Below are 27,171 nucleotides of genomic sequence, written 5' to 3'. Positions count from 1 at the left end.
AGTCACAATCAACCTTTCCATTTCTGACCCCACTTTTACTCCCCCGCATCACATCCAGACCTGTTCAGATTTGGACACACGAGTAGCCCCTCTCATATAAAGAGATAAGACTTTGCCTTGTAGCACCATTCACTTAAATCAGTTAACTTTAAATGCAAAGTCTGGCCTGTACATGCTGCATTTATGCCATTAGTACTTTCAGAGGTGTTGGTGATAGGTCTCGCTGGATATAGGACTCAGGGACCAAGACTTTTATGAAACAGACCCCAATAGTGATTAGAAATCTTAAATTTGATGGCTCAGGACTGAATCTCCTCTGGTGTACAGATGGTGGAAAATGACAGTTGCCGTAATGAAACATCATCTGACATGACACATCTCATCATGTCTCCCCTGTGCTGGATCACAGAGATAACAGAGCATATTCACATGCTGCCAGACTGAAACACTTACATCTAAAACATATTCAGAGAGCCTGGAAACTCAAGGTCAGCCATGTGCATAAATTAATGTGGAACCAACTCTGGAAGTGGGAAACCAACACGGCCCACTCCAAAGGACTGTGGGCTCTCATTCTCCGTGGCCGAAGTAAGTAAAACATTTAAGCGCGTTAACCCTCGCAAGGCTGCCAGCCCAGACGGCTTCCCTAGCCGCGTCCTCAGAGCATGAGCAGACCAGCTGGCTGGAGTGTTATATTCAATCTCTCCCTATCCCAATCTGCTGTCTCAACTTGCTTCAAGATGTCCCCCATTGTTCATGTACACAAGAAAGCAAAGGTAACCGAACTAAATGACTATGCTATGAGAGGCTAGTCAAGGATCATATCACCTCCACCTTACCTGACACCCTAAACCCACTTACACTTGCATACTGCCCCAATATGTCCACAGACGATGCAATCGCCATCGTACTGCACACTGCCTTATCCCATCTGGACAAGAGGAATACCTATGTAAGAATGCTGTTCATTGACGATAGCTCAGCCTTCAACACCATAGTACCCTCCAAGCTCATCATCAAGCTCGGAGCCCTCGGTCTGAACCCCGCCCTGTGCAACTGGGTCCTGGACTTCCTGACGGGCCACCCCCAGGTGGTGAAGGTAGGAAACAACACCACCACTACGCTGATCCTCAACACAGGGGCTCCACAATGGTGCGTGCTCAGCCCCCTCCTGTACTCCCTGTTCACCCATGACTGTAAATACTTATTTTCCACCATAATTTGCAAATAAATTCATTAAAAATCCTACAATGTGATTTTCTGGATTTTTTTTCTCATTTTGTCTGTCATAGTTGAAGTGTACCTATGATGAAAATTACAGGCCTCTCTCATCTTTTTAAGTGGGAGAACTTGCACAATTGGTGGCTGACTAAATACTTTTTTGTCCCACTGTATATATATACTGAGATCATGTGACAGATCATGTGACACTTAGATTGCACACAGGTGGACTTTATTTAACTAAATGACTTAAATGTAAATGTAATTATGTGATTTCTAAAGGTAATTGGTTGCACCAGATCTTATTTAGAGGCTTCATAGCAAAGGGGGTGAATACACATGCACACACCAGTTTTCCGTTAAAATAAGTAATTATTTTCATTTCACTTCACCAATTTGGACTATTTTGTATATGTCCATTACATGAAATCCAAATAAAAATGCATTCAAATTACAGGTTGTAATGCAAAAAAATAGGAAAAACACCCAAGTACTAATACTTTTGCAAGGCACTGTATTCGTGTTTCAAGAAAGAAGTGTATATATTTGGCCTGGCAAAGCGGTTTTATGCGCTGACTGAATGGAAGCTTTTTAATCCGCTGGTCTGGCTGGCCTCGGGAAGAAATTAGGAGTCCTCACTGTCCAAGACCGAGTCGAGACCTAGTACAAATGTATTCGATATCGAGACAAGACTGAGACACTCAATATGTGGTCTCGAAAACGGACTGTCTTGAGTACTACAACACCACTCTTATTTACAATAAAATAATTCAAAATGACAATACACTATTTACCATTAATTTCTATTGGGCACAAAATCATCTGAAACACAACCAAAAAAACAGCAAATGCATCCAAATAGCATAAAATTCAAGCTGACAGTATGCACATTAACCTCATAGCCATTGTATCATTTCAAATCCAAAGTGCTGGAGTACAGAGCCAAAATAACAACATGTTTGCCACTGTCCCAATACTTTTGGAGCTCACTGTATGTATTGTATTGTCATAGAGTAAAATTGTAATGATTGCATTTGCCTAGGTACTCACTTGGTGAAAGCCACATGCCTTTAAAATGAAAGAATTCAATAACCTAACAAATCACTAACAAATACAGTCATGGGTAGTAACTCTACAATTCACTCAAATAAATATGCAAATTAGTCTTTCCACCAAACAGTGTTAAAATCCAAAAATGATATACTGTAACAGTTGTTAATTTCTTACACTGAGAAAGTGTAACAGCATCAGCACTAAGCAAAGGGAGTCCAAAATCAGGGCTCTCTAACCCTTTTCCTGGAGAGCTACCCTCCTGTAGGTTTTCGCTCCAATCCCAGTTGTAACTAACCTGATTCATCTTATCAACCAGATAATTATTAGAATCAGGTGTACTAGATTAGGGTTGTCTCAAAAATCGAGAGGACGGTAGGTGTCCAGGAACAGGGCTGGAAAGCCCTGCTCTAAACCAAGTGTTATGTTTTACACTGTAGGTGTTGCGTATTTTTCTACAATAGAGCTATGCAAACACCACAATCAAGTTCATTTGAACACTTTAAGAGTTGAATGGGGAGCACTGCAACAGTGTTACATCTTTAACACTTTCATAAGTGTTAACTGAACACCAGTTCAATGACACTCATATTTTCACTGAAAATAGTGTAAATTTTACATTTCATAGTTAAATGTACACCATTGATTTTGCTGTGCAGGTTTGTGAAGAGATGCCACTTCGTTTATACTAAATTCTTCAGTATCACAGACCACAAATCTCATTGTCTTAGACAATCTCTGTAGTGGATATGGTACATTCTAAGGTTCTTCGTAGGGATATGTATCCTCCATTCTTTGTGATGACTTGGTCTTGAGGTGCTTGAGATGTCGAAGGTTGGTGTTAAGATGCTTTTGAAATTCCTTGACCTTTAAAGGGAAAGACAACAGAGTCTATAGCCTCAATCCAAAGGAACACAATCTTTGTGAAGAGGATAGTACAAGTGCTACAAGTTAAGGATCCCATGTCCCTTTGTAGACATCAGCTGGCCTGTACATGGTGTACCTCCTTTTGAGTGTGAGACCACCCTCAGTGTCGTGGAGGTTTGATCCAGTTCCTAATAGTCCACTTCTGACCAGAGCACCTCTGGACCACCAGGCGCAGGCCGAAGCTGGCCTCTCTGGACATCTCTACTTCCAAACAACGACCAGTGTCTCTGCTGATTATTGGGCCATTCTACAGAGGGAAGAGGAACAAGCGGTGATTATTATTGCAGTATTAACAAGCAATATAGATTTGGCAGGCAGGATTCCTTGTTTCCCCCCCACAAGCCATGACATTTTTTACCTGAGTAAAGTCCCAAAGCCTCTGTGATGAGCGTGACATTCCCTCACATTTATTTAGACTTGGCGTCCTCCCTCGTCCCTCATCCACCAGACACTTGGTGTTGGGCAGGAACGTAGTGGAGCCCAGGGGACCTAGCTGCAGAAGCCCCGCTGAGGTGTAACGGGCCAGCTAAAAAAAAATCACGTCAATATAAAAGGTTGTACACAAATTCTTCCTATGTAAGAACCCATATAGTCGTTGGACACAATTGTGTACATAATACTTGAGCTGTCTCATGAGAAAGGTCATTCTTGACGCATTGAGTACAAAGGTAAGTAATAGTGCCTCTTGAAATATTTGCTGCATAATTGGCTGAAATAATAGCTAATGATAATGTATCCTTGGTATCACAGGAATGTGTGCAGGTATCAACACCATATGTATTTGGACAGTAAAGCAAAATTATACTCCAGCATTTTGGATTAGATTTGAATCTGAGCCTCGACACAATCCTGTCTCGGAGCTCTACGGACAATTCCTTCAACCCCATGGCTTGGTTTTTGCTTTGACATGCTCTGTCAACTGTGGAACCTTATATAGACAGGTGTGTGCCTTTTCAAATCATGTCTAATTAATTGAATTTACCACAGGTGGACCACAATCAAGTTTTAGAAACATGAAGGATGATCAATGGAAACAGGATGCACCTGAGCTCAATTTCGAGTCTCATAGCAGATCCTCATAGGAGGAATCCTTGTTTCCCCACAAGCCATGACATTTTCAAGTTTTACCTGAGTAATGTCCCAAAGCCTCTGTGATGAGCGTGACACTCCCTCACATAGACTTGGTGTCCGCCCTCCTCCCTCGTCCACCAGACAGGGTCTGAATACTTAGGTAAATAAGGTATTTCCGTTTATTGCAAACATTTCACTTTGTCATTATGGGGTATTGTGTGTAGATTGATGGGGGTATTTCATTAATTTTAGAATAAGGCTGTAATGTAACAAAATGTGGAAAAAGTCAAGGGGTCGGAATACTTTCCGAATGCATTGTATATATGGCGTTGACTGTATGTTCCATGCAGGGGAAAACTCAATTGTTTATGAGTTTAATGGACCACACATACCGTTGTTTTGAGTGCATGTTTGATAAATGACACCCAGTGATCCTATCTGCCAAGTTAATTTCACACAACTCCTAATATTTAATTTCATAAGCCACACGTTCGCTTCAATCCATTCACAATGAAGGGCACAGGTGATTACAGAAGCCAGGGTTTAATCATTCATAGTGAACAACACTCAGGAAACTAGATGCCAGAGAGGATGTTAGAGCCCATCACAGGCGCTGCTGCACTATTCTGAGTAGAGGGATAGCCTAACCTTACAGTGTATAATTGGCTTGTGTCAAGCATATTAATTTGGAATTCACAGAAATACCATGCTAAAGCAAGCTAGATAACATCACAAACAACCACTGTGAGATGAACAATGGAAGGGCTTGAAAGCGAAAGTGCAGGGATGGATGATGTATTGTGGTTTTGTGTGAGGGGGCGGAAGTGATTTATGTTTTCTAATGTAAGCGCTTGTGTAAGAGAAAGCCAGAAGATCATATTTTCCCCCAGCTATGTCTAAACAGGAAGAATCCTGGAATATACCCTACCTGTGTCACAGTAAAAAATTAAAAAATAGGGAATTTATAGTTAAACAGCATAAGATCCCCCTGACCTGAGATGTCATGCCGTGGCACGGGTAGAGAATTGGACTGCTGTCATCATCTGGTCCTTGGTCTAAGCAATAGCCACTGGCCTTGCTGTTCCGCACCTCACCGTAGGTGATGGTGTCGTTGTACACTCGCATCTCTGGATACACATTCTGCAAGTACCACTGGAAACTGCGACATTGCAATTTCTTCCTCAAGGCGATTCTCTCAGAAACATCTCCAAAATCAACCCCAGGGTTCTGATTTGTTAGAAAACAATTCACAGCACCAAAAACAATGACCAATTAAAAGATCAGAAGTTAGTAGACACAATTGAGCTGTAAAATATTGTTCCCGTTTAGGGAACTACACTAGACTTACATTGATGGGGATATTCCAGGCCATGTATACATGGGATTTGTAGTCATCCATCCATACCTCGGCTGCCCTCAAGGCATTGCGCTTGGCATAGTAATCAATGTCGTTGTTGTAGGGTTTCTTGGTGCGTTCAATGTGTGCCACCCGAGCACAAGGTAAAACCTCCATACTCCCTCCGCACTGCCATACCTAAGCAATAACATAGACAGTTCAAGAAAGAAAAAGAAAGAAAGACCAAAGCCTGCCCTGAGCACAATAGCAATATAGTTTTGTATTCTAAAAATGGATCTTGTTGAGAAAGTTGCAGAGGCAACTGCCCACAATTGCTTGGACATTTTTCAGACAAAGGGCCACTTTATTGTGTGCATTATTATACTGTGCTGGTGGTGTTGCCAGAGAGTTGTTTTTTAGAGTACCTCTCCATACTCCAGCACTGTGAGCACATCACAGAGAGTTGTTTTTTAGAGTACCTCTCCATTTTTTTATTTTTTTTATTTTACTAGGCAAGATCAGTTAAGAACAAATTCTTATTTTCAATGACGGCCTAGGAACAGTGGGTTAACTGCCTGTTCAGGAGCAGAATGACAGATTTGTACCTTGTCAGCTCAGGGGTTTGAACTTGCAACCTTCCGGTTACTAGCCCAACGCTCCAACCACTAGGCTACCCTGCCGCCCCATACTCCAGCGCTGTGAGCACAGCACAGGGTTGTTTTTTAGGGTACCTCTCCATACTCCAGTGCTGTGAGCACATCCCAGAGAGTTGTTTTTTAGGGTACCTCTCCATACTCCAGCGCTGTGAGCACATCACAGAGTTGTTTTTTAGAGTACCTCTCCATACTCCAGCGCTGTGAGCACAGCACAGGGTTGTTTTTTAGGGTACCTCTCCATACTCCAGCGCTATGAGCACATCACAGAGAGTTGTTTTTTAGAGTACCTCTCCATACTCCAGCGCTATGAGCACATCACAGAGAGTTGTTTTTTAGGGTACCTCTCCATACTCCAGCGCTATGAGCACATCACAGAGAGTTGTTTTTTAGAGTACCTCTCCATACTCCAGTGCTGTGAGCACAGCACAGGGTTGTTTTTTAGAGTACCTCTCCATACTCCAGCGCTGTGAGCACATCACAGAGAGTTGTTTTTTAGAGTACCTCTCCATACTCCAGCGCTGTGAGCACATCCCAGAGAGTTGTTTTTTAGGGTACCTCTCCATACTCCAGCGCTGTGAGCACAGCACAGGGTTGTTTTTTAGGGTACCTCTCCATACTCCAGCGCTGTGAGCACAGCACAGGGTTGTTTTTTAGGGTACCTCTCCATACTCCAGTGCTGTGAGCACATCCCAGAGAGTTGTTTTTTAGGGTACCTCTCCATACTCCAGTGCTGTGAGCACATCACAGAGTTGTTTTTTAGAGTACCTCTCCATACTCCAGCGCTGTGAGCACAGCACAGGGTTGTTTTTTAGGGTACCTCTCCATACTCCAGCGCTATGAGCACATCACAGAGAGTTGTTTTTTAGGGTACCTCTCCATACTCCAGCGCTATGAGCACATCACAGAGTGTTGTTTTTTAGGGTACCTCTCCATACTCCAGCGCTGTGAGCACATCCCAGAGAGTTGTTTTTTAGGGTACCTCTCCATACTCCAGCGCTGTGAGCACAGCACAGGGTTGTTTTTTAGGGTACCTCTCCATACTCCAGCGCTGTGAGCACAGCACAGGGTTGTTTTTTAGGGTACCTCTTCATACTCCAGTGCTGTGAGCACATCCCAGAGAGTTGTTTTTTAGGGTACCTCTCCATACTCCAGCACTGTGAGCACATCACAGAGTTGTTTTTTAGGGTACCTCTCCATACTCCAGTGCTATGAGCACATCAGAGAGAGTTGTTTTTTAGGGTACCTCTCCATACTCCAGCGCTATGAGCACATCACAGAGAGTTGTTTTTTAGAGTACCTCTCCATACTCCAGCGCTATGAGCACATCACAGAGAGTTGTTTTTTAGGGTACCTCTCCATACTCCAGCGCTATGAGCACATCACAGAGAGTTGTTTTTTAGGGTACCTCTCCATACTTCAGCGCTATGAGCACATCACTGAGAGTTGTTTTTTAGAGTACCTCTCCATACTCCAGTGCTGTGAGCACATCACAGAGAGTTCTTTTTTAGAGTACCTCTCCATACTCCAGTGCTGTGAGCACATCACAGAGAGTTGTTTTTTAGAGTACCTCTCCATACTCCAGTGCTGTGAGCACAGCACAGGGTTGTTTTTTAGAGTACCTCTCCATACTCCAGTGCTGTGAGCACAGCACAGGGTTGTTTTTTAGAGTACCTCTCCATACTCCAACGCTGTGAGCACATCACAGAGAGTTGTTTTTTAGGGTACCTTTCCATACTCCAGCGCTGTGAGCACATCACAGAGAGTTGTTTTTTAGAGTACCTCTCCATACTCCAGCGCTGTGAGCACATCACAGAGTTGTTTTTTAGAGTACCTCTCCATACTCCAGCGCTATGAGCACATCACAGAGTTGTTTTTTAGGGTACCTCTCCATACTCCAGTGCTATGAGCACATCACAGAGAGTTGTTTTTTAGGGTACCTCTCCATACTCCAGCGCTATGAGCACATCACAGAGAGTTGTTTTTTAGGGTACCTCTCCATACTCCAGCGCTATGAGCACATCACAGAGAGTTGTTTTTTAGGGTACCTCTCCATACTTCAGCGCTATGAGCACATCACAGAGAGTTGTTTTTTAGAGTACCTCTCCATACTCCAGCGCTATGAGCACATCACAGAGAGTTGTTTTTTAGAGTACCTCTCCATACTCCAGCGCTGTGAGCACATCACAGAGAGTTGTTTTTAGCACATGTGAGCACATCACAGAGAGTTGTTTTTTAGAGTACCTCTCCATACTCCAGCGCTGTGAGCACAGCACAGGGTTGTTTTTTAGAGTACCTCTCCATACTCCAGCGCTATGAGCACATCACAGAGAGTTGTTTTTTAGAGTACCTCTCCATACTCCAGCGCTGTGAGCACATCACAGAGAGTTGTTTTTTAGGGTACCTCTCCATACTCCAGCGCTATGAGCACATCACAGGGTTGTTTTTTAGAGTACCTCTCCATACTCCAGCGCTGTGAGCACAGCACTGAGTTGTTTTTTAGAGTACCTCTCCATACTCCAGCGCTGTGAGCACAGCACAGAGTTGTTTTTTAGAGTACCTCTCCATACTCCAGCGCTGTGAGCACAGCACTGAGTTGTTTTTTAGAGTAACTCTCCATACTCCAGTGCTATGAGCACATCACAGAGAGTTGTTTTTTAGAGTACCTCTCCATACTCCAGCGCTGTGAGCACAGCACTGAGTTTTTTTTAGAGTACCTCTCCATACTCCAGCGCTGTGAGCACAGCACAGGGTTGTTTTTTAGAGTACCTCTCCATACTCCAGCGCTGTGAGCACAGCACTGAGAGGTACCTCAAAATAGTATTATATGGCTTAAATCTCTTTTGATACAATCAACTCTCTCTCATTTATTGTTGTGCTGTCTCCCTCTTCCACTCCCACTGTCTCTTCTACCTGGACCACATTTTTTAAATGTTATTCCCCGCTGACAGTAATAGGTGCAAACATGGGCTCTTCTCCTCCTCTCCGTACCCCTCCCTCTCTCCACATCCATCTCTCTCCTGCTGTCTCCTGTGTGTCCTCTCGTTTCCCACACAATGCCTCTCACGTCATAACGATCATGTCTGGGGCAATGAAGTGTAAAATATGCCAACGCACCAGCCTGTGTGCCAGTGGGACACTGATAGGTGACTGCAGAGTTCTGGATCACATTAAATTCTCACAACTTCCACACCAATGTCACTGCAGACTTTTTGACTGTCTACAAAACCAAAATAGTCCCCCCCCCAAAAAAACATTAAACTATCTCAGTAATATTATTGCAGAGTAAAGGAATCCAAATGGGTACAGGCCTTTTGTGAAATAAAGAATTCACAAATCACTTGACAAATGTTTTTGGTGCACTACAAGGGCATGTTTTTGTTATTCAGCAGAATACCAGGTGGTGTGGTGCAGGATAACTTTCATCCATATTCATGCCAACTGGTCTCCCTGTATGCTTAGAGCCTAATGACTACTTAATGATCTCAGCAGAGCCACACAGAAAACATGATTGCAACATGAAGGGAGAGAAATTAGTCAGAATAGCCCATATGTTTCAATAACAAGACATTGATGTCAAATCACCGGAAACGATCAGAATTAAGTTATTTTTGGACCTCCTCAGGTCAATGATAGGATGGATTTTTCCATTGTGCTCGCTAGTAAAACTGAACTTGTTTTGAATCATACTTCAGATAATGGCAGCTGATCCCGTTTAAAAAGATTTTGAAATCTATTTGGATCACTCAAATGAAAATGAGGCCAAAATCAATAGAATAATTTGCTGTAGTTTACGTTGAAATTAAATCACACCCACATCATTTTTACTGTGACGGAGCTTGATTGAACTTCATTCATGACTTCCAGCACACAAACACTTAAAACTGTCCAGTCACAAAGACCTAATGATTTTCTCGCTCTATCATATATTTGTACTAGGCTAACACATTATGGATCACAGGGTTTGCATTTTACCAAGCTTAAACTAATGGATTACTTTACACAACATTTTCCTCAGTTCTTAGTTTAAGCATGTACCACTTAGAAACTTACCCTCATGCCCAACTCAATGTTCTCTCCTCCATACACCTCCATGCCTGGGTCTAGAAGGCCAATCTCTCTAAAGTATTCTCTGTTCACCACAAAGGAACAGCCAATCATAGCAGGGGTCCTGAACAGGAGAAATCACATCTTGTATAACTGCCCAGTACAAAAGCGAGTTGTAAAATATTGTATATTTTAAGAACATGTTTTTCAAGCCCTCATTTACAGTAAAACAACATACATCAGAGTATTGCACCAGAGTGCTGCCAAATCACCTGCCCCCTGTCACGCCCTGATCTGTTTCACCTGTCCTTGTGATTGTCTCCACTCCCTCCAGGTGTTGCTTATTTTCCCCGGGGTATTTATCCCTGTGTTTCCTGTCTCTCTGTGCCAGTTTGTCTTGTATGTTCCTGCTTTTTCTATTCTCTTTTTGCTAGTCCTCCCGGTTTTGTCCCCTACCTGTTTTTGGACTCTGTACCCACCTGCCTGACCATTCTGCCTGCCTTGACCTCGAACCTGCCTGCCACTCTGTACCTCCTGGGGTCTGAACTGGTTTTGACCTTTTGCCTGTCCACGACCATTCTCTTGCCTACCCTTTTGGATCATAATAAATATCAAAGACTCAAACCATCTGCCTCCCGTGTCTGCATCTGGGTCTCGCCTTGTGCCCTTATAGCCCCCAATAATATCTAAGATATATATTTTTCCCCATACCTGATGGGGGCCGTCTGATCTCCTCTGTCCAGCCAGGCCTGAGGGGGTATGATGTACATACACCACAGGCCCCAGTTGTAGCCATGGGCTGCGTTAGCATACTGCTGCACCTCAAACGTGTTGTGCTTGATGTTGTCGATCGACGGCAGAATAATACGTGTTCGATCCTCCCTGATTCTTGTTAGGATTGGCTCTGCCCTATCAAAGGAGGAAAGGAGACACATTTTAGTTACATGTTGTACCTCTATAAATGTTGTAATATCAGGAGTGTGAGATGTTTACTGGTAACTGTACAATATCAACCATACTCAACAAGTATTCTGGATCCAGACCCAGAACAGGGTCAATACGGATGTTTTTAGGAACTCAGTCGGGCTTTCAACTTACTGTTGTTGAGTGTTTTAATAGTACCATGAACAGGGTGCAACTTCACAATGTGGTAGGCATGGGCACTTTTCCTCTTGTTATGTCATTCTCTGACAGACCTTAGAGAGCTATTTATAGCCTGTCAGAAATGTCCATTTAATCAACTAGCTCATGTTAGATAGGTAGGCCTAACTTATCTTCATCTTGTAGGCTATGTATCATAGCCACATTGGCCAGATTAATTGCCCAGGAGCCTTGCCAGGGGACCCCATTGATTTTGCTGAGTCAGCCAGGTATCATGTCAACACATAAGATACGGAACACGCAAAATATGTAGAATTGCAGGAAATTAGCTTTACATCTGCAACATTTTAAAACTGGGGGTTTCATGACAGTAAATCATGTTTCTGTCATCTCATCTGTTCCCAGATGGAAAACGGGACCACCGCAGTCTGTTCAAATATTTCATCATCATCAAAACATCCTGACGTCTCACTGCTAGCAGAGGGAGGTGCACTTCTCATCTTTCCTTACACTTGACACCTCCTTTCCCATTTCACGCCTGTTCCAGAGATCAAAACCAAATCAATATTAATGTATGTAGCTAGCAGTTCTCTGTATTACGGCTGTAGTGAAACGCTCAGGCTGATGGCCTCACATGGGACACATGGTTCTGCTTTTTAAGTGTCAAACTAATTTTCTGATGCATTCAGAGAGAATTTTCCAATGCGGTCATAACATTAGCAAAGAGTGCAAATAAGGAGTCTACATTTCACAGCTGCAATATCATTTTAGAACAAATAGGGATAACCTCTGAGAGTTAGTGTAACCTTTCCTGAATGAATTGCTCTTTCCAAAGTGGCGTGGTGAATATGGATTGCAGTGACTACTGTACCTCCTTGTCTTTCCATTACTGAAGGAAAGGAATACCTCTGATATGCAAATAAGAGTGCTCTTGTTCTGTCAGACTGTCTTAAGACTCAGACGCACAGACTCTATCAGCAGGTCTCAGTGTAATGAATTCCAGGCTTATAATAGTACAGTATGTTGCTACATATTGGAGGACATATGAGTGTTGCACCGCAATGTTGGGAAGAATCTGCATCTGATTGATTGATAATACATGAGATTATTTTAAACTCCTTTTCAATCTTTGGGAAAATAAGAATCTCTTTCTCACCATGCTGTGTTGAACTCAACATGTGCGTCAAAGAAGCCAACAACTGGTGCAGTGGCTGCTTTCCATCCAAGGATTCTGGCCCGTATAAGTCCCTCTCGTCTGCTATTTCTGACAATCTTCACTAGGCCTGGATAATTCTTATTCACATACTGATCCAGGTTCAGCTTCAGGTCCACTGAAAAAACAAACAAAGAATCAAGTGTTGGAGCAAAAACTAGAAAACAATCATTTCAGGTAGGTCTCTCTCACTCACCCTCACGCTTACACACACACACACACACACACACAGTCTTGTATAACTAACCTTGTGGGGACAACCCAAAACCCACTAACCCCTAACCCTAAACATTACCATAACCCAAACCCTAACCTTAACACCAAAACCTAACCTTAACCCAAACCCTAAATCTAAACCTAGCGCCTAACCCTAAAACTAACCCTAGCTCCTAACCCTAAACCTAATTCTAACACTAACACTAATTCTAACCTTAACCCTAAACCCCTTAGAAATAGCATTTGACTTTGTGGGGACTACCAAAATCTCCCCAGATGGTCCAATTTTTATTAGTTTACAATTCTTGTGGTCCCCACAAGTATAGTTAAACACGTCCACACACATATACACACACGCGCACTGGAAAAGCCCTTGAGTTACCACTGTCACTGTTGTCATCCACCAGGATGATCTCCTTGAGGACGTATGCAGGTGTGTGATTGACCAGGCTGTTGACTGACCGTAGGATCACAGACAAGGCCTCGTTTACAAAGATGAATACCACCGTCATCTGAGGGAGGTCATCTGGGTAAGTCATCAGCTTGCACCTGTCAACACAATTTAGTGAGAAGCTGTCACATCAGTTCCCTAAACTCAAATGTTATCTTCTTTGTTTTCAAGCTGTGAGGGCAGGGTTTAGGACCTACTTTTTCGGCCTGTAGTCGGGAATGGATCTATCCAGAGGGATTTGATTGCTCAGCTGTGCATTGTAGCCATAATCTTTGTACTTTCCCCCATCTGGGTCACGGACAGGGTTTCTCAGGGTTGCAGGGTTCCTGGCCTGCCCCTGTCTCAGACCCATTTGTCCCTCCAGCAATCCAACCGGCTTTCCCAGCCCTGTGGAAATTCAGAGGAAAATGTTAGACTCATTTTGCTGCCAGCAAGCTGTTACACCTTTCATCTCAATTCGTCAATCATTTGAGCCGTCTCTTTTCCGTTGAGAAACTAAACCAAATGTGAGCATCTAGATGAATTGGAGAGTTGGCAATAGAAGTGTAGACAGGGGAAATAATTGACATGTCTACTGACTGACTCCATCACCTTCCCTGTTAAAGATAGGATGCCGTTGGATGAAATAATACTTAAAATCATCTTCGGAAACTCCCAGTCTGACTGACAAACAGGAGAGCCAGGTAGAAGGAAGCTCAAGGTTGTTATTATTATTCTTTATCTAGACTCTACTAGTGGAGAGGAATACACAACAAGGGGACAGGATGATTGACTTGTAATGTGAGTAGAATGTCTTATACTGTCAGTAGTACAGCAGGACCTGGCATCTTGCTCATCCAATTTCTGAACTGATTATGCATTTAAACACTGATAATAAGTGTCAAAGTGACATAGTCAAATCTTAATTAATTAATTAATTAATTGATTAAATTAGCTTGTCCCTTGAGGTGGATTTTAGAAAGCAAATGGATCAGACACCACATTGGATACTGAAGATGAATCTGTAAATGTGGTATACAAATGTAGGAACTTAATTTGACCTATATTGTCACAGTAAAATAATCCTGCAGCAACAGGATTTGAACATTTAGTCCATAATGTTGCTTGACTGGTGGATAGGCCATTAGCTGGCCAAAAGTAGGCTACATGAACAGTGCAATACTGTCAATACTGTGTGTTACTGCGGGTTTTCAGAGAATTTATGTAAATCCCGAAGCTCATCTGCATATCCTGCAGTTCAGGAAAATTCTCAGCTACAAAAGAGTGATCAAATTATGATCCTACATCCTTAATAGTCAAACCCTTTGAATCCCGCGACGCAGTTAGCATCAGTTGCTGGGACTGCTAGTCTCTGTTCAGTGATCCTGCCAATCAAGGACAGGTCTGATGAGCTATTTGGCATTGCAACTATGTGTTGCAGCTAGCTAGTTGCATATCAAGCTATCTGGGTTTTCTTGAGGGCTTGAACGCGGTTAGCCATTGTGGCTGTGATCGTGGAAAGCCCGGGTTTTGTGGCTGCCTAGATCCCTACTGTTTGTTGTTTTCAATCTTCCCTGTGACCTGCCCTGTCTGGAACTGCGAGGAGTAACAGCATAATCTACCTTGCTAGCTACCATGACAAAGACCAAAGCCGGCTGAAGTACCGTTGAGGTCAGTGGTGTCTCTCTGTCACAGGTGAAAGTGACAAAAATCACAGGTGAAGGTGACAAAAATATAAATTAATTGAATAATGGACAGCTGAATGTACATATTTTTTTCTTACTTTGTTTGCTATTTTCAGTATTATATGCTAACATCAGATAACATTCATATATTAGCCATTTCTGAGACTCACTTAGATAATTAATTTGATGATACAGCAGTAGCAATACAATGATATAACATCTACAGAAGAGACAGAAATGCTTATGGGGGAGGTGTTGCTGTATATAGAGACATATCACTGTAATGCTTAGAGAAGATCTTATGACAAGTGCTATTGAAGTGATATGGTTGCAGGTTCACTTGGCCCATCTAAAGGATTTTCTTTTGGGGTGTTGCTATAGGCCACCAAGTGTGAACAGTCAGTATCTAAATAATATGTGTGAAATGCTTGATAGTGTATGTGATGTAAACAGAGAGGTCTACTTTCTTGGGGACCTGAATATTGACTGGTTTTCATCAAGCTGTCCATTCAAGAGGAAGCTTCTTACTGTCACCAGATCCTGTAATCTGGTTCAGGTTATTAATCAACCTACCAGGGTGTTTACAAACACTACAGGAACAAGATCATCCACATGTATCGATCACATTTTTACTAATACTGTAGAACACTGTTCTACGCTGTATCCATACCCATTGGATGCAGTGATCACAATATAGTGGCTATATCCAGGAAAGCCAAAGTTCCAACAGCTGGTGCTAAAATAGTGTTATAAGAGATCATGCAAAAGATTTAGCTGTGACTCTTACAGTATGTGGATGATGTTACAAATATGTGTTGGTCTGATGTAATTAATGAGGAGCATCCAGACGCTGCACTTGAATTTATGAAATTGCTTCTTTCAATTATTGATAAACATGCACCTGTTAAAAAACTGATTGTTAAAACTGTTAAGGCTCCATGGATTGATGAGGGATGTTAAACTGTATGGTTGAAAGAGATGGGGCAAAAGGAGTGGCTAATAGGTCTGGCTGCATATCTGACTGGCTGATTTACTGCAAATTGAGAAATTATGTGACTAAACTCAACAAAAAGAAGAGGAAACTGTATTATGAAGCCACGATCAATGATATAAAAATATTGGAGTACTTTAAATGAAATTATTGTCGGAAAGACAAATTCAACTCCAACTTTCATTGAATCAGATGGCTTATTCATCACAAAACCATTTGATGTTGCCAATTATTTTAAGGATTTCTTAATTGGCAAAGTGGGCAAACTTAGGCAGGAAATGTCAATAACGAACTGTAAGCCATTGTATTCATGCATTAAAAAACAAAAAATGAAAGAAAAGCATTGCAAGTTGTAATTTGCAAAGTTAGTGTGGGATAGTTGGAAAAATTGTTATCGATCAATAATGACAAACCACCTGGCATTGACAACTTAGATGGAAAGCTACTGAGGATGGTAGCTGACTCTAGAGCCACATTTTTTTTTAATAATACGTTTATTATTTTCCAATAAAAGAAAATAATTTTAAAAAAGACAGCAATACAGACATTTACATTCATTGTACTGTTTAATGGGATGGCTAATTTAGAGGACAAAACAAAACTTAACTCACACATAAAATAAAACAAAATCCTATTAGGTGGTACAGGTATAAGAAGACAGCATATAGTCATTACAAGCAGTGTAGTTAAGCCCAAAATAAATATTGTGTGGAGTACAGCAGATCATCAACCCAATGAGACCATACCTGTCATGTATTGTGATGTTATGTCTTGTCCCTGTGCTTTCTCTTCTCTTCGTTTCCCCCGGCTGGTCGTATTAGGTTACTTTCTCTCTCTCTATCTCTCTCTCTCTCTCTATCGTTCCGTTCCTGCTCCCAGCTGTTCCTCATTCTCCTAACGACCTCGTTTACTCTCTCACACCTGTCCCCTCTTTTGCCCTCTGATTAAGTCTCTATTTCTCTCTCTGTTTCTGCTTCTGTCCTTGTCGGATTCTTGTTTGCTTTGCCCTTGTCCCGTCCTGTCGTAATCTGCCTCTTCATCAGATGCTGCGTGTGAGCAGGTGTCTCTGTCCTCTACGGCCCGCGCCTACCCGGAGGGACCAGCAGTCTGTTGCCGCTAGCCCTGCTATTCTCCTCTACTACTAGAAGGGGGACTCTCCTGTAAAGATAGAGGATTTATGTTTTCCCTGCTTGGACATCTCCTGTAAAGATTGAGGATTTATGTTTTCCCTGTTTGGACATTAAAAGACTCTGTTTCTGTTAAATCGCTTTTGGGTCCTCACTCACCTGCATAACAATACCACCCTGCACTTTTACTTTTGAGTAATGTAACTTGTGTATCACCTTAAACTGTACAAGGTTGTGTCTGGTATTCACTGAACTGTGGTTAATATTCCTGAGAGCTTCTACCCAGTCCTCATCTGAGATTTCTGAACCAAGTTCTTGTTCCCAAGCCCTTTTAATGGTGTCTGTGGATACCTCTATGTGGGCCTGTAGCACATCATACAGTCTAGAGGCCGACCCTTTTGAATGGGGTTTGACAAGGATCAAGCTATCTAATGTAGGACTATTTGGCTTAATGCCATACTGTGGGATATGTGTCCTGAAGAAATTCCTGATTTGGAGGTATCTGAAAAAATGTGTTGTTGGTATGTTAAACTTACCCTGTAAGTTGTTGAAATGAAGCTGACCATCGATGCATAAGTTACCAATTGTTGTGAGCCCCTTCTCCCTCCACCCTACCTGACACCCTAGACCCACTCCAATTTGCTTACCGCCCAAATAGGTCCACAGACGATGCAATCTCAACCACACTGCACACTGCCCTAACCCATCTGGACAAGAGGAATACCTATGTGAGAATGCTGTTCATCGACTACAGCTCGGCATTCAACACCATAGTACCCTCCAAGCTCGTCATCAAGCTCGAGACCCTGGGTCTCAACCCCGCCCTGTGCAACTGGGTACTGGACTTCCTGACGGGCCGCCCCCAGGTGGTGAGGGTAGGCAACAACATCTCCTCCCCGCTGATCCTCAACACTGGGGCCCCACAGGGGTGCGTTCTGAGCCCTCTCCTGTACTCCCTGTTCACCCACGACTGCGTGGCCACGCACGCCTCCAACTCAATCTCAAGTTTGCGGATGACACAACAGTGGTAGGCTTGATTACCAACAACGACGAGACGGCCTACAGGGAGGAGGGCCCTCGGAGTGTGGTGTCAGGAAAATAACCTCACACTCAACGTCAACAAAACTAAGGAGATGATTGTGGACTTCAGGAAACAGCAGAGGGAACACCCCCCTATCCACATCAATGGAACAGTAGTGGAGAGGGTAGCAAGTTTTAAGTTCCTCGGCATACACATCACAGACAAACTGAATTGGTCCACTCACACAGAGGGCATCGTGAAGAAGGCGCAGCAGCGCCTCTTCAACCTCAGGAGGCTGAAGAAATTCGGCTTGCTGGTACGGCAACTGCTCCGCCCTCAACCGTAAGGCTCTCCAGAGGGTAGTGAGGTCTGCACAACGCATCACCGGGGGCAAACTACCTGCCCTCCAGGACACCTACACCACCCGATGTTACAGGAAGGCCATAAAGATCATCAAGGACATCAACCACCCGAGCCACTGCCTGTTCACCCCGCTATCATCCAGAAGGCGAGGTCAGTACAGGTGCATCAAAGCTGGGACCGAGAGACTGAAAAACAGCTTCTATCTCAAGGCCATCAGACTGTTAAACAGCCACCACTAACATTGAGTGGCTGCTGCCAACACACTGACACTGACTCAACTCCAGCCACTTTAATAATGGGAATTGATGGGAAATTATGTAAATATATCACTAGCCACTTTAAACAATGCTACCTTATATAATGTTACTTACCCTACATTATTCATCTCATATGCATACGTATATACTGTACTCTATATCATCGACTGCATCCTTATGTAATACATGTATCACTAGCCACTTTAACTATGCCACTTTGTTTACATACTCATCTCATATGTATATACTGTACTCGATACCATCTACTGTATCTTGCCTATGCTGCTCTGTACCATCACTCATTCATATATCCTTATGTACATATTATTTATCCCCTTACATTGTGTATAAGACAGTAGTTTTGGAATTGTTAGTTAGATTACTTGTTGGTTATTACTGCATTGTCGGAACTAGAAGCACAAGCATTTCGCTACACTCGCATTAACATCTGCTAACCATGTGTATGTGACAAATACAATTAGATTTGATTTGATTTGAAAGCGTGATTCAGGCAAATCGGGCTGTCAATGTATACAGTGGGTATGTTAAGAAAATACTTAATCTGTTTCCAGATCCTAAGAGTATGACAAATGACTGGATTAGAGTCATAAGTGGCTTTTTTCACATATGATGGACTATTAACAAGTGCCAGGAGTGAGGAACATTGACAGGAGGCCTGCTCAATCAAATGCCATGCAGGCATATCCTTCTGTCTCATCGCAGGTAAACTTTCCCTCCAGAAAGACACAATATTCAGATTAGCAGCCCAATAATACAGTTTGAAGTGAGGAAGGCCAAAGCACCCCTCTATCTTGTACTTGCATAAATGCTTCTTTGAATTTCTGGTTGCCTTGTTATCCCATAAAAATGGAATTACTATTGAATCCAGTGTCTTAAAATAGCTTTGTGGTATGAATTTGGGTAGACATTGGAAGAGGTATAGAAACATGGGTAGGACAACCATTTTAATAGCGTTTATACGACCAACCAAGGAGATAGGCAGAGTTTTCCAAAAATCTGTATTTTGTTTAAGCTGATACATTTTCATTTCCCAATTCACTTTCAATAGCTGAACAAGGTCTCTTGTCACTACAATGCCAAGGCTTGTGAACTTGTCCATCAATGTTGTAAATGGGGTAGATTGCAGAAATTGCATATCCACAGGCCGGGATATCGGCATCAATTCGCTTTTTTGCCTGTTTATCTTGTAGCCAGAGAAGGAGCCAAATGTATTTATCAAGTTAAGTAAGAGGGGAATAGAAGTTTTAGGCTTGGATAAAAACAAAAGAATATTGTCTGCATATAGGGACATTTTGTGCTGCGTGTCTTTTATTTTAACCGGAGCTATATCGGCACATGCACGAATGCGTCGTAGCAAGGGGTTCCATGGCTATAGCGAAGAGAACAGGCAAAATAGGGCACCCCCTGTCGGCAGCCCTTGAACAGGCGGAATGACTGCGACATTTCCTGGGTGGTTACCACGGACGCCATTGGATGTGCATAAATAATTCTTATCCAATTAATTAAATTCCTTTCCAAACCCGAAATGCTCTAGAACCGTCATCATATACTTCCGCTCTTCTGATCAAACGCCTTCTCTGCGTCAAGAGCAATTACCATTGCCTCAACTTTATGATCATGATACATTACGTTGAAAAGGCGTCTCAAATTGTAGTATATATGTCGGCCCGGGATAAAACCTGTCTGGTCAGGGTGTATGATGTCAGAAATATATTTTTTAAATCAGTTTGCCAATATCTTTGTCAACGCCTTGTTTTCTATCGGGAGTAACGACACGGGGCGATAAGACGACATCTCCATGGAATCTCTATCTTTTTTCAAGATCAGTGCTATTGTAGCCTCATACAGTGTTTGCGGGAGTTTTGTCATTTTCTTTGGATTGTTTAAACATTCGCAACATAAGTAGAGAGCTAGACTGGCGCAGCCAGCGGCCTTGCTGTTTGGAAATTGTGCAATCGCTGTGTTAATTTCCTCTAAAGTTATCCCAGCATCGAGTACATTAGCTGCCCCCCTGTCTAGTTTAGGAAGTTCACATTCAGTGAGAAAGCGTTCCATCGTTTGTGGATCAGTAGCCTCGCATTTTGATTGATATAGCTCTGAGTAATACTGCACAAAGCATTTATTAATATCCTGCAGATCTGTTACTATTTTACCCTTCTTGTCTTTTATTTTGTGAATAGCTCTAGATGCCTGTACATGCCTTAGCTGTCTTGCTAATAATTTATGTGGTTTGTCACCCAGTTCAAAATAACTTTGTTGCGTTCTAGCAAGTAAAGAGCCCACCCATTTCGGAAGGATGGTATTGTATTCATATTTCAACTTTGTGATCTTCTCAAGGACTGCATTCGAGGAACCCATCCTTAAAATGTTCTCCTGTTCCCCTTATAGCCACATTTTAAATCTGAACATAGAGGAAAGTCTTTGTCCTCAGGTCTGGAGGGAATCCAAAGTAATTCCACTACCCAAGACTGGTAAAGCGGCCTTCACTGGTTCAAACAGCAGACCTATAATTTTTCTGCCAACTCTTAGCAAATTGTTGGAATAAACAGAACTTGCTTTTTGGAGTGTGGTGTCAAAAAAGCAGAGCATATCTTTATTACAGACAGACCTCTCCCCATCTTTACAACCATTGAATCTATATGTTTTGACCAGGCCAGTTTACAATCTAAGGTAACGCCAAGTAATTTAGTCTCCTCGACTTCTTCAACAGCCACGCCATTCATTCCCAGATTCAGCTGAGGTCTAGAACTCAGGGAACGATTTGTACCAAATACATTGCTCTTCATTTTAGAGATGTTCAGGACCAGTTTATTACTGGCCACCCATTCCAAAACAGTCTGCAACTCTTTGTTAAGGGTTTGAGTGACTTCATTAGCTGTGTTTGCTGATGCATATACAGTTGAATCATCAGCATATTTGGACACCAATGCTTTGTTTAATGCCAGTGGTAGGTCATTGGTAAAATAGAAAAGAGTAAAGGGCCTAGAAAGCTGCCCTGCGGTACACCACACTTTACATGTTTGACATTAAAAAAGCTTCCATTAAAGAAACCCCTTTGAGTTATATTAGATAGATAGCTCTGAATCCACGATATGGCAGAGGTTGAAATGCCATAACACATACACTACCATTTGAAAGTTTGGGGTCACTTAGAAATGCCCTTGTTTTTGAAAGAATTTTTAAAAATTGTCCATTAAAATAACATCAAATTGATCAGAAATACAGTGTAGACATTGTTAATGTTGTAAATGACTATTGTAGCTGGAAACAGCAGATTTTTTATGGAATATCTACATAGGCGTACAGAGGCCCATTATCAGCAACCATCACACCAGTGTTCCAATGGCATGTTGTGTTAGCTAATCCAAGTTTATCATTTTAAAAGGCTGATTGATCATTAGAAATGTCACGTTCTAACCTTAGTTCTTTTGTTATGTCTTTGTTTTAGTACGGTCAGGGCATGAGTTGGGTGGGTTGTCTATGTAATTTTTCTAGGATTTGCTATTTCTGTGTTTGGCCTGGTATGGTTCTCAATCAGAAGCAGCTGTCAATCGTTGTCCCTGATTGAGAACCATATTTAGGTAGCCTGTTTTCTATTGTGTTTCTTGGGTGATTATTTTCTGTTCTGTGTTTGTATTTCACCATTCAGGACTGTTTTCATTTCGTTCTCGTGTTTTGTTGTTTTTGTTCGAGTATTCGTTTTCATTAAAAGAGAATATGAATACTTACCGCGCTGCACCTTGGTCCTCCTCTCTATCTCCCAATGACGAGCATTACAAGAAAACCCTTTTGCAATTATGTTAGCACAGCTGAAAACTGTTGTCCTGATTAAAGAAGCAATAAAACTGTCCTTCTTTAGACTAGTTGAGTATCTGGAGCATCAGCATTTGTGGGTTCCGTTACAGGCTCAAAATGGCCAGAAACAAATAACTTTCTTGATAAAAATGACAGACCTCTACATGCTTTGTAAGTAGGAAAACCTGCAAAATCGGCAGTGTATCAAATACTTGTTCTCCCCACTGTAACTTGGCAGTCAAAACATAATTTGTCCATCTAAGAAACATTGCATGGTTTAAACCATCGCTCTCCCAGCCAGATGCAGAGAAACTCATCCACACCTTCATCGTCTCCTGGATCGACTATGGCAACGCTCTGATCGAGGTTTTCCAGCTAAATCATTTCAGAGGCTACAACTTTCCAGAATAGTGCTGCCAGAGTGCTGACCAGGACCAAGAAGTCAGCCCACATCACCCCCATCCTTGCTGAACTCCACTGGCTACCGGTTAACTACAGGATTGACTTTAAAATCCTCCTCCTAGTGTTTAAAGCCTTGAATGGATTGACTCCCACCTTTATCAGCGACCTCATTTCTATAAATTAGCCACCTCGCCCTCTTCGCTCCAGCAACTCCCTACTTCTTCAAGTCCTCAAGACACGTCTCCATATTATGGGGGACAGAGCCTTCTGCTCCCTTGCTCCTTGCCTATGGAATGCTCTCCCTGACCATCTGAGAGCTGCTTCATCAATTGGATCTTTTAAAACGGGCCTTAAAATCAGGGGCACATTTTTGGTTTTAGAAGTGGGGGGACATACATTATTATTATTGTTTTTTATCCAGCCGGATAAACATTCCAAACAGCCTACCTCGAGCGCTCTGAGGAGTCCACAAGGTCCTAAAGTACACCGTTGCTTCGTTTTGTATCACATTCCAATGATACAACTGGGCGGGACAAAAATGCAATTTCAGAATGTGGGGGGGACATGTCCCCCCGTCCCCAGTGAAAGTTGCACCCCTGCTTAAAACAACATATTTCTACTGACTTTCTATTTTATAGTCCTAATCTGGAACGTCCTTTTAGGATTCAGAATTGCTATTTCCTGCTTTGATTCTTAATGTGTGATGTTTATATCGTTAAAAAAATTGTATTCATTGTTTGTATTTTTGCCTATGTAGAGCTTTGAGATAACACTATTGAAAAGCAGTAAACAAATGAAATGTATTATTATTTATTTATTATTATATAACCTCAGGACAGTGGGGTGTAGAGATTTCTTCTTGGGTGACTTTGTTATTCATTCATTTTAGTCCTTAGTCCTTGTGCAGTAAAAGAAGAGGTGATATTGTCCTTTACAATTATTTGGAGCAAGATTGAGACCCATCTATTAAAGCTGACACACCATCCATTCTTCTAAACTGCTTTGTAATGGATTTTAATTATACTCCTCAAAGAGAATGTTATTAAATATTTTCGGTGCTAAAAAGAGGGACCATGGACATTAACTATGGAGAGCTACTGGATGTGCAGGCTTTTGTTTCCAGACAGTCCTCTAACACACATCTGATTCAGCTAATCAAGCTGCTGATGAGCACCTTATTAGTATCTTCCAGTAAGTATTGGCCACTCCTGATCTAATAAAAAATACATCATTATGGCCAGTCACACAGTGTAACTGTAATAGTTTTAATGATCCACAATTAATTGTTATATAAAACAAACTATAACTCTCCATGTGGATTAGACTTGTATAATTCTAGTATTTTGGAAGGAAAACCGCCCTTTGTCTAGGTTATTTTTGGATGATTGAAAAGCAGGGTAGACATGTGGGCTGAAAGTGATGCTGGGAATGGTACTGTAAATATGGATGAGGTAGATGCAGGCCAGGTTGAGTTATTCCAAGATAAGAAAAGTATGATACCCATTGGGTTGTATGGCACCTGAGATGCACCTGAGATGTGGCAAATCCATGAAACACTGTCAAATGCATGATTTACTTGAAGCACTATACAATTCATGAATAAAGCCCTGACATGGGGTGAAATAAAGTTACACCAAGCTGACTCTTGATGTTCATGATCACATCAATCAATCATTTACCGTTTAATTGATGGTAGACCACGTCCTCAAGATGTTCGAGCCTTTGAAGAATTGCCTGCTTGTCCACAAAGTTAGTGATTTTTCCATTTCTACGGTTAGATCTTTGCTCAGTAGTCTTGCCGTTTTTCATGAATTCCTCTGAGCGATCCTGAATTCTGCAGTAAATCGAGAACAGTATAATGCCCACAAAAACGCAGATGTTTAAAGTCAACAAAGTTTTTATCCGCCGTGCCCCAGCCATGAAACCGAGAGGAATCCGTCAGCATCTACCCATGAAAGAATAACACGTGCACTCCAAGTTTAGTGGCCAATCTTTGTGTATGTGTATTGGCACGTAGTCTCGTCATAGCCACCTCAGTGCTCCCGCGCATCAAAGGAGCTGTCCATTCAGCACCATCCTCGCCGCAGCGATAAGAGTGGGCAAGAAGGCTGTCAAAAACAATAAGCCAACGTAGAATCACATTTCCATTCTATTTCCCAGGGCATCCTCTCCAAATTGGTTCAAGAGAGAAGATATTTTCGGGCGAACTCCTGCCCCCCAACTGATTGCTTACTCAGTGACTGATTGCTTACTCCTAAGCAGCATGGCAGTAAATCTCGCTCCAGTGCGCTAAACGCGGGGCTTGTTTCCAGATGCCAGTAGTACAATCGACGACAAAAGAAGCTAGTGTAGTCTAGGCTAATACCCCATCTGGGTCTCCTCATTCACCCCACTTGAGATCATTTCATAAAATCATGAACAAAACACCAAGGCGTTACTAATGAGAAGTGAATGTAATCCTTAATCGCATGTTACCTTGCTCGCTTGATGAAGACTGTTACGCAAAGATAAAAGGACTGACATAGGCTACCAGTAACCAAGGTATGTCTGATATCGCCCCGATACACTCTGTTTCTGTACAGAGAGATGGAAAGCATCCTTGTTACAGTTCTCTCTCTCTCTCTCTCTCTCTCTCTCTCTCTCTCAATTGCTAAAACACAATTTCTGAAACCTTGCTCCATTTCCTGAAAACATTAAACACAAAACCTCATCTTCAAGCACTATTTACATAACCTCTGAAAATGAAACATTCGCCTCAAAACAGTTTTTTTTCAAAATCAAACACTGCTCTCAAATCATAAACAAAGTGATCAAAATAATATACACTCTCAAGCAGTCAGTAAACAATACACCGACAAAATAGAAAACACATTGTTCAAAACATACAATTCTCAGGGAGAAGTAAAATTTTCATCGAAAAAAATATTCATATTTTTCCTTCATTGTCTTCTGATGAACGAAAACATGTTTTATCATAGTAGCTCAAAATTGATCAGAAATTACTACTCTGCTTTGCTCTTTGCAATTTTGTTTTTTGTTCTTCCTCCTCCTTGTACCCCTATTTTTACAGTACTGTACCCTGCATCTCACAAACTTGTCCTTTGTCACTGTGATACTGTAATTCTTGTTCTTTTTTGATATGAGCCTGCAACCAGTCAAAATCTATTGAGCAGTCAGTACTATTAATAAATGGAAAGCACAATGTTCAGGGCCATACAATTTGTCCATTGTACAGTATACAGCCTACAATGCACTGTACTACAGTATACAATACTAAAATGGACAAAAATCAAAGGAGTAAACATGTGATCAATGTGCTTCTTCTTGTCTTTGGGCTGGGTCAGGCCAGAGCACTTCGCCGACATCACAAGCAATATTGTCCCTCCTGAGGGAAGAAGCCTCTTGTGTGCCGTATCCAGCCCTGACATGATTTCTTACCTATACAGTATCACCACAGGCCAAATCCATGGCTTGCAGCAGATTTACTCTGGTGTAGGGTTGTCTATCATACACTTTCCATCTCCAAGAGGAGAAAAACTCCTCAATCGGATTCAGGAAAGGCAAGTATGGAGGGAGGTACAAATTCATAAACTGCCCATTGATGTTAAACCATTCCCTTACCTGAGCAGCTCGGTCTCACACTATCACATAGGTGGGAAGGGGATTCTCGTTTAACTCTTGAACCTGCTGCTCAAATAAAATATCTCTTAGATTGGCAATAAATCTTAGAAGGTGCTGGGTATTATATGGCCCGAGTGTAACATGGTGATGTAGAACACCATGGTTGCTGATAGCAGCAAAGATTGTGACATTGCCACCTCGTTGACCAGGGACTTCAACAATGGCCCGCTGTCCAATCATGTTTTGGTCTCTCCTTTTTGTTAGATTGAAGCCTGCTTCATCGACAAAGATGAACTCATGGGGTCTGTCCAAGGATTCCAAGTCAAATATTGTCTGTGTAGAAATACAATATACTGTATGTAGGATTTTGTAAGTCGTACAGATACAGTGCTATACTGTAGAGTACAATTAGGCTTCTAATTCACATACATTGTATGTGTATGTGAAGAGTAATGTCATTCACATAGTATGTGTTAGTACTGTAGACAATCTGGATTACAGTAAATGTTTCTGAATGTACACTTACTTGCACATACTGAGCTCGCAGTTCTTTCACCCTTGGTGAGTTGCTCTCAAAAAGTGCTATGTATACTTGTTTCATTCGCATCCTGTTACGATGGAGG

The 27,171-nt window shown here is 42.0% G+C and overlaps 1 protein-coding gene across 1 annotated transcript; it reads right to left on the bottom strand.

The window, feature by feature from the left end:
* Nucleotides 1-3,298: 3,298 nt before the first annotated feature.
* On the bottom strand, nt 3,299-24,847 carry LOC115104726 (polypeptide N-acetylgalactosaminyltransferase 9-like). The gene is made up of 10 exons (XM_029626079.2): nt 24,607-24,847; nt 13,484-13,673; nt 13,218-13,384; nt 12,563-12,737; nt 11,017-11,214; nt 10,312-10,429; nt 5,618-5,803; nt 5,263-5,496; nt 3,557-3,724; nt 3,299-3,445 (listed from the first exon to the last, which is right to left on the bottom strand). Exons 1-10 carry the CDS (start codon nt 24,845-24,847, stop codon nt 3,299-3,301), a joined length of 1,824 nt encoding a protein of 607 aa, XP_029481939.1.
* Nucleotides 24,848-27,171: the final 2,324 nt, after the last annotated feature.

Source organism: Oncorhynchus nerka, linkage group LG22, assembly GCF_034236695.1.
Source record: "Oncorhynchus nerka isolate Pitt River linkage group LG22, Oner_Uvic_2.0, whole genome shotgun sequence".
NCBI classification, from domain to species: domain Eukaryota; kingdom Metazoa; phylum Chordata; class Actinopteri; order Salmoniformes; family Salmonidae; genus Oncorhynchus; species Oncorhynchus nerka.
The sequence above is the reverse complement of the archived record's forward strand: the minus strand, read 5'-3'. Positions and strand labels throughout refer to the sequence as shown.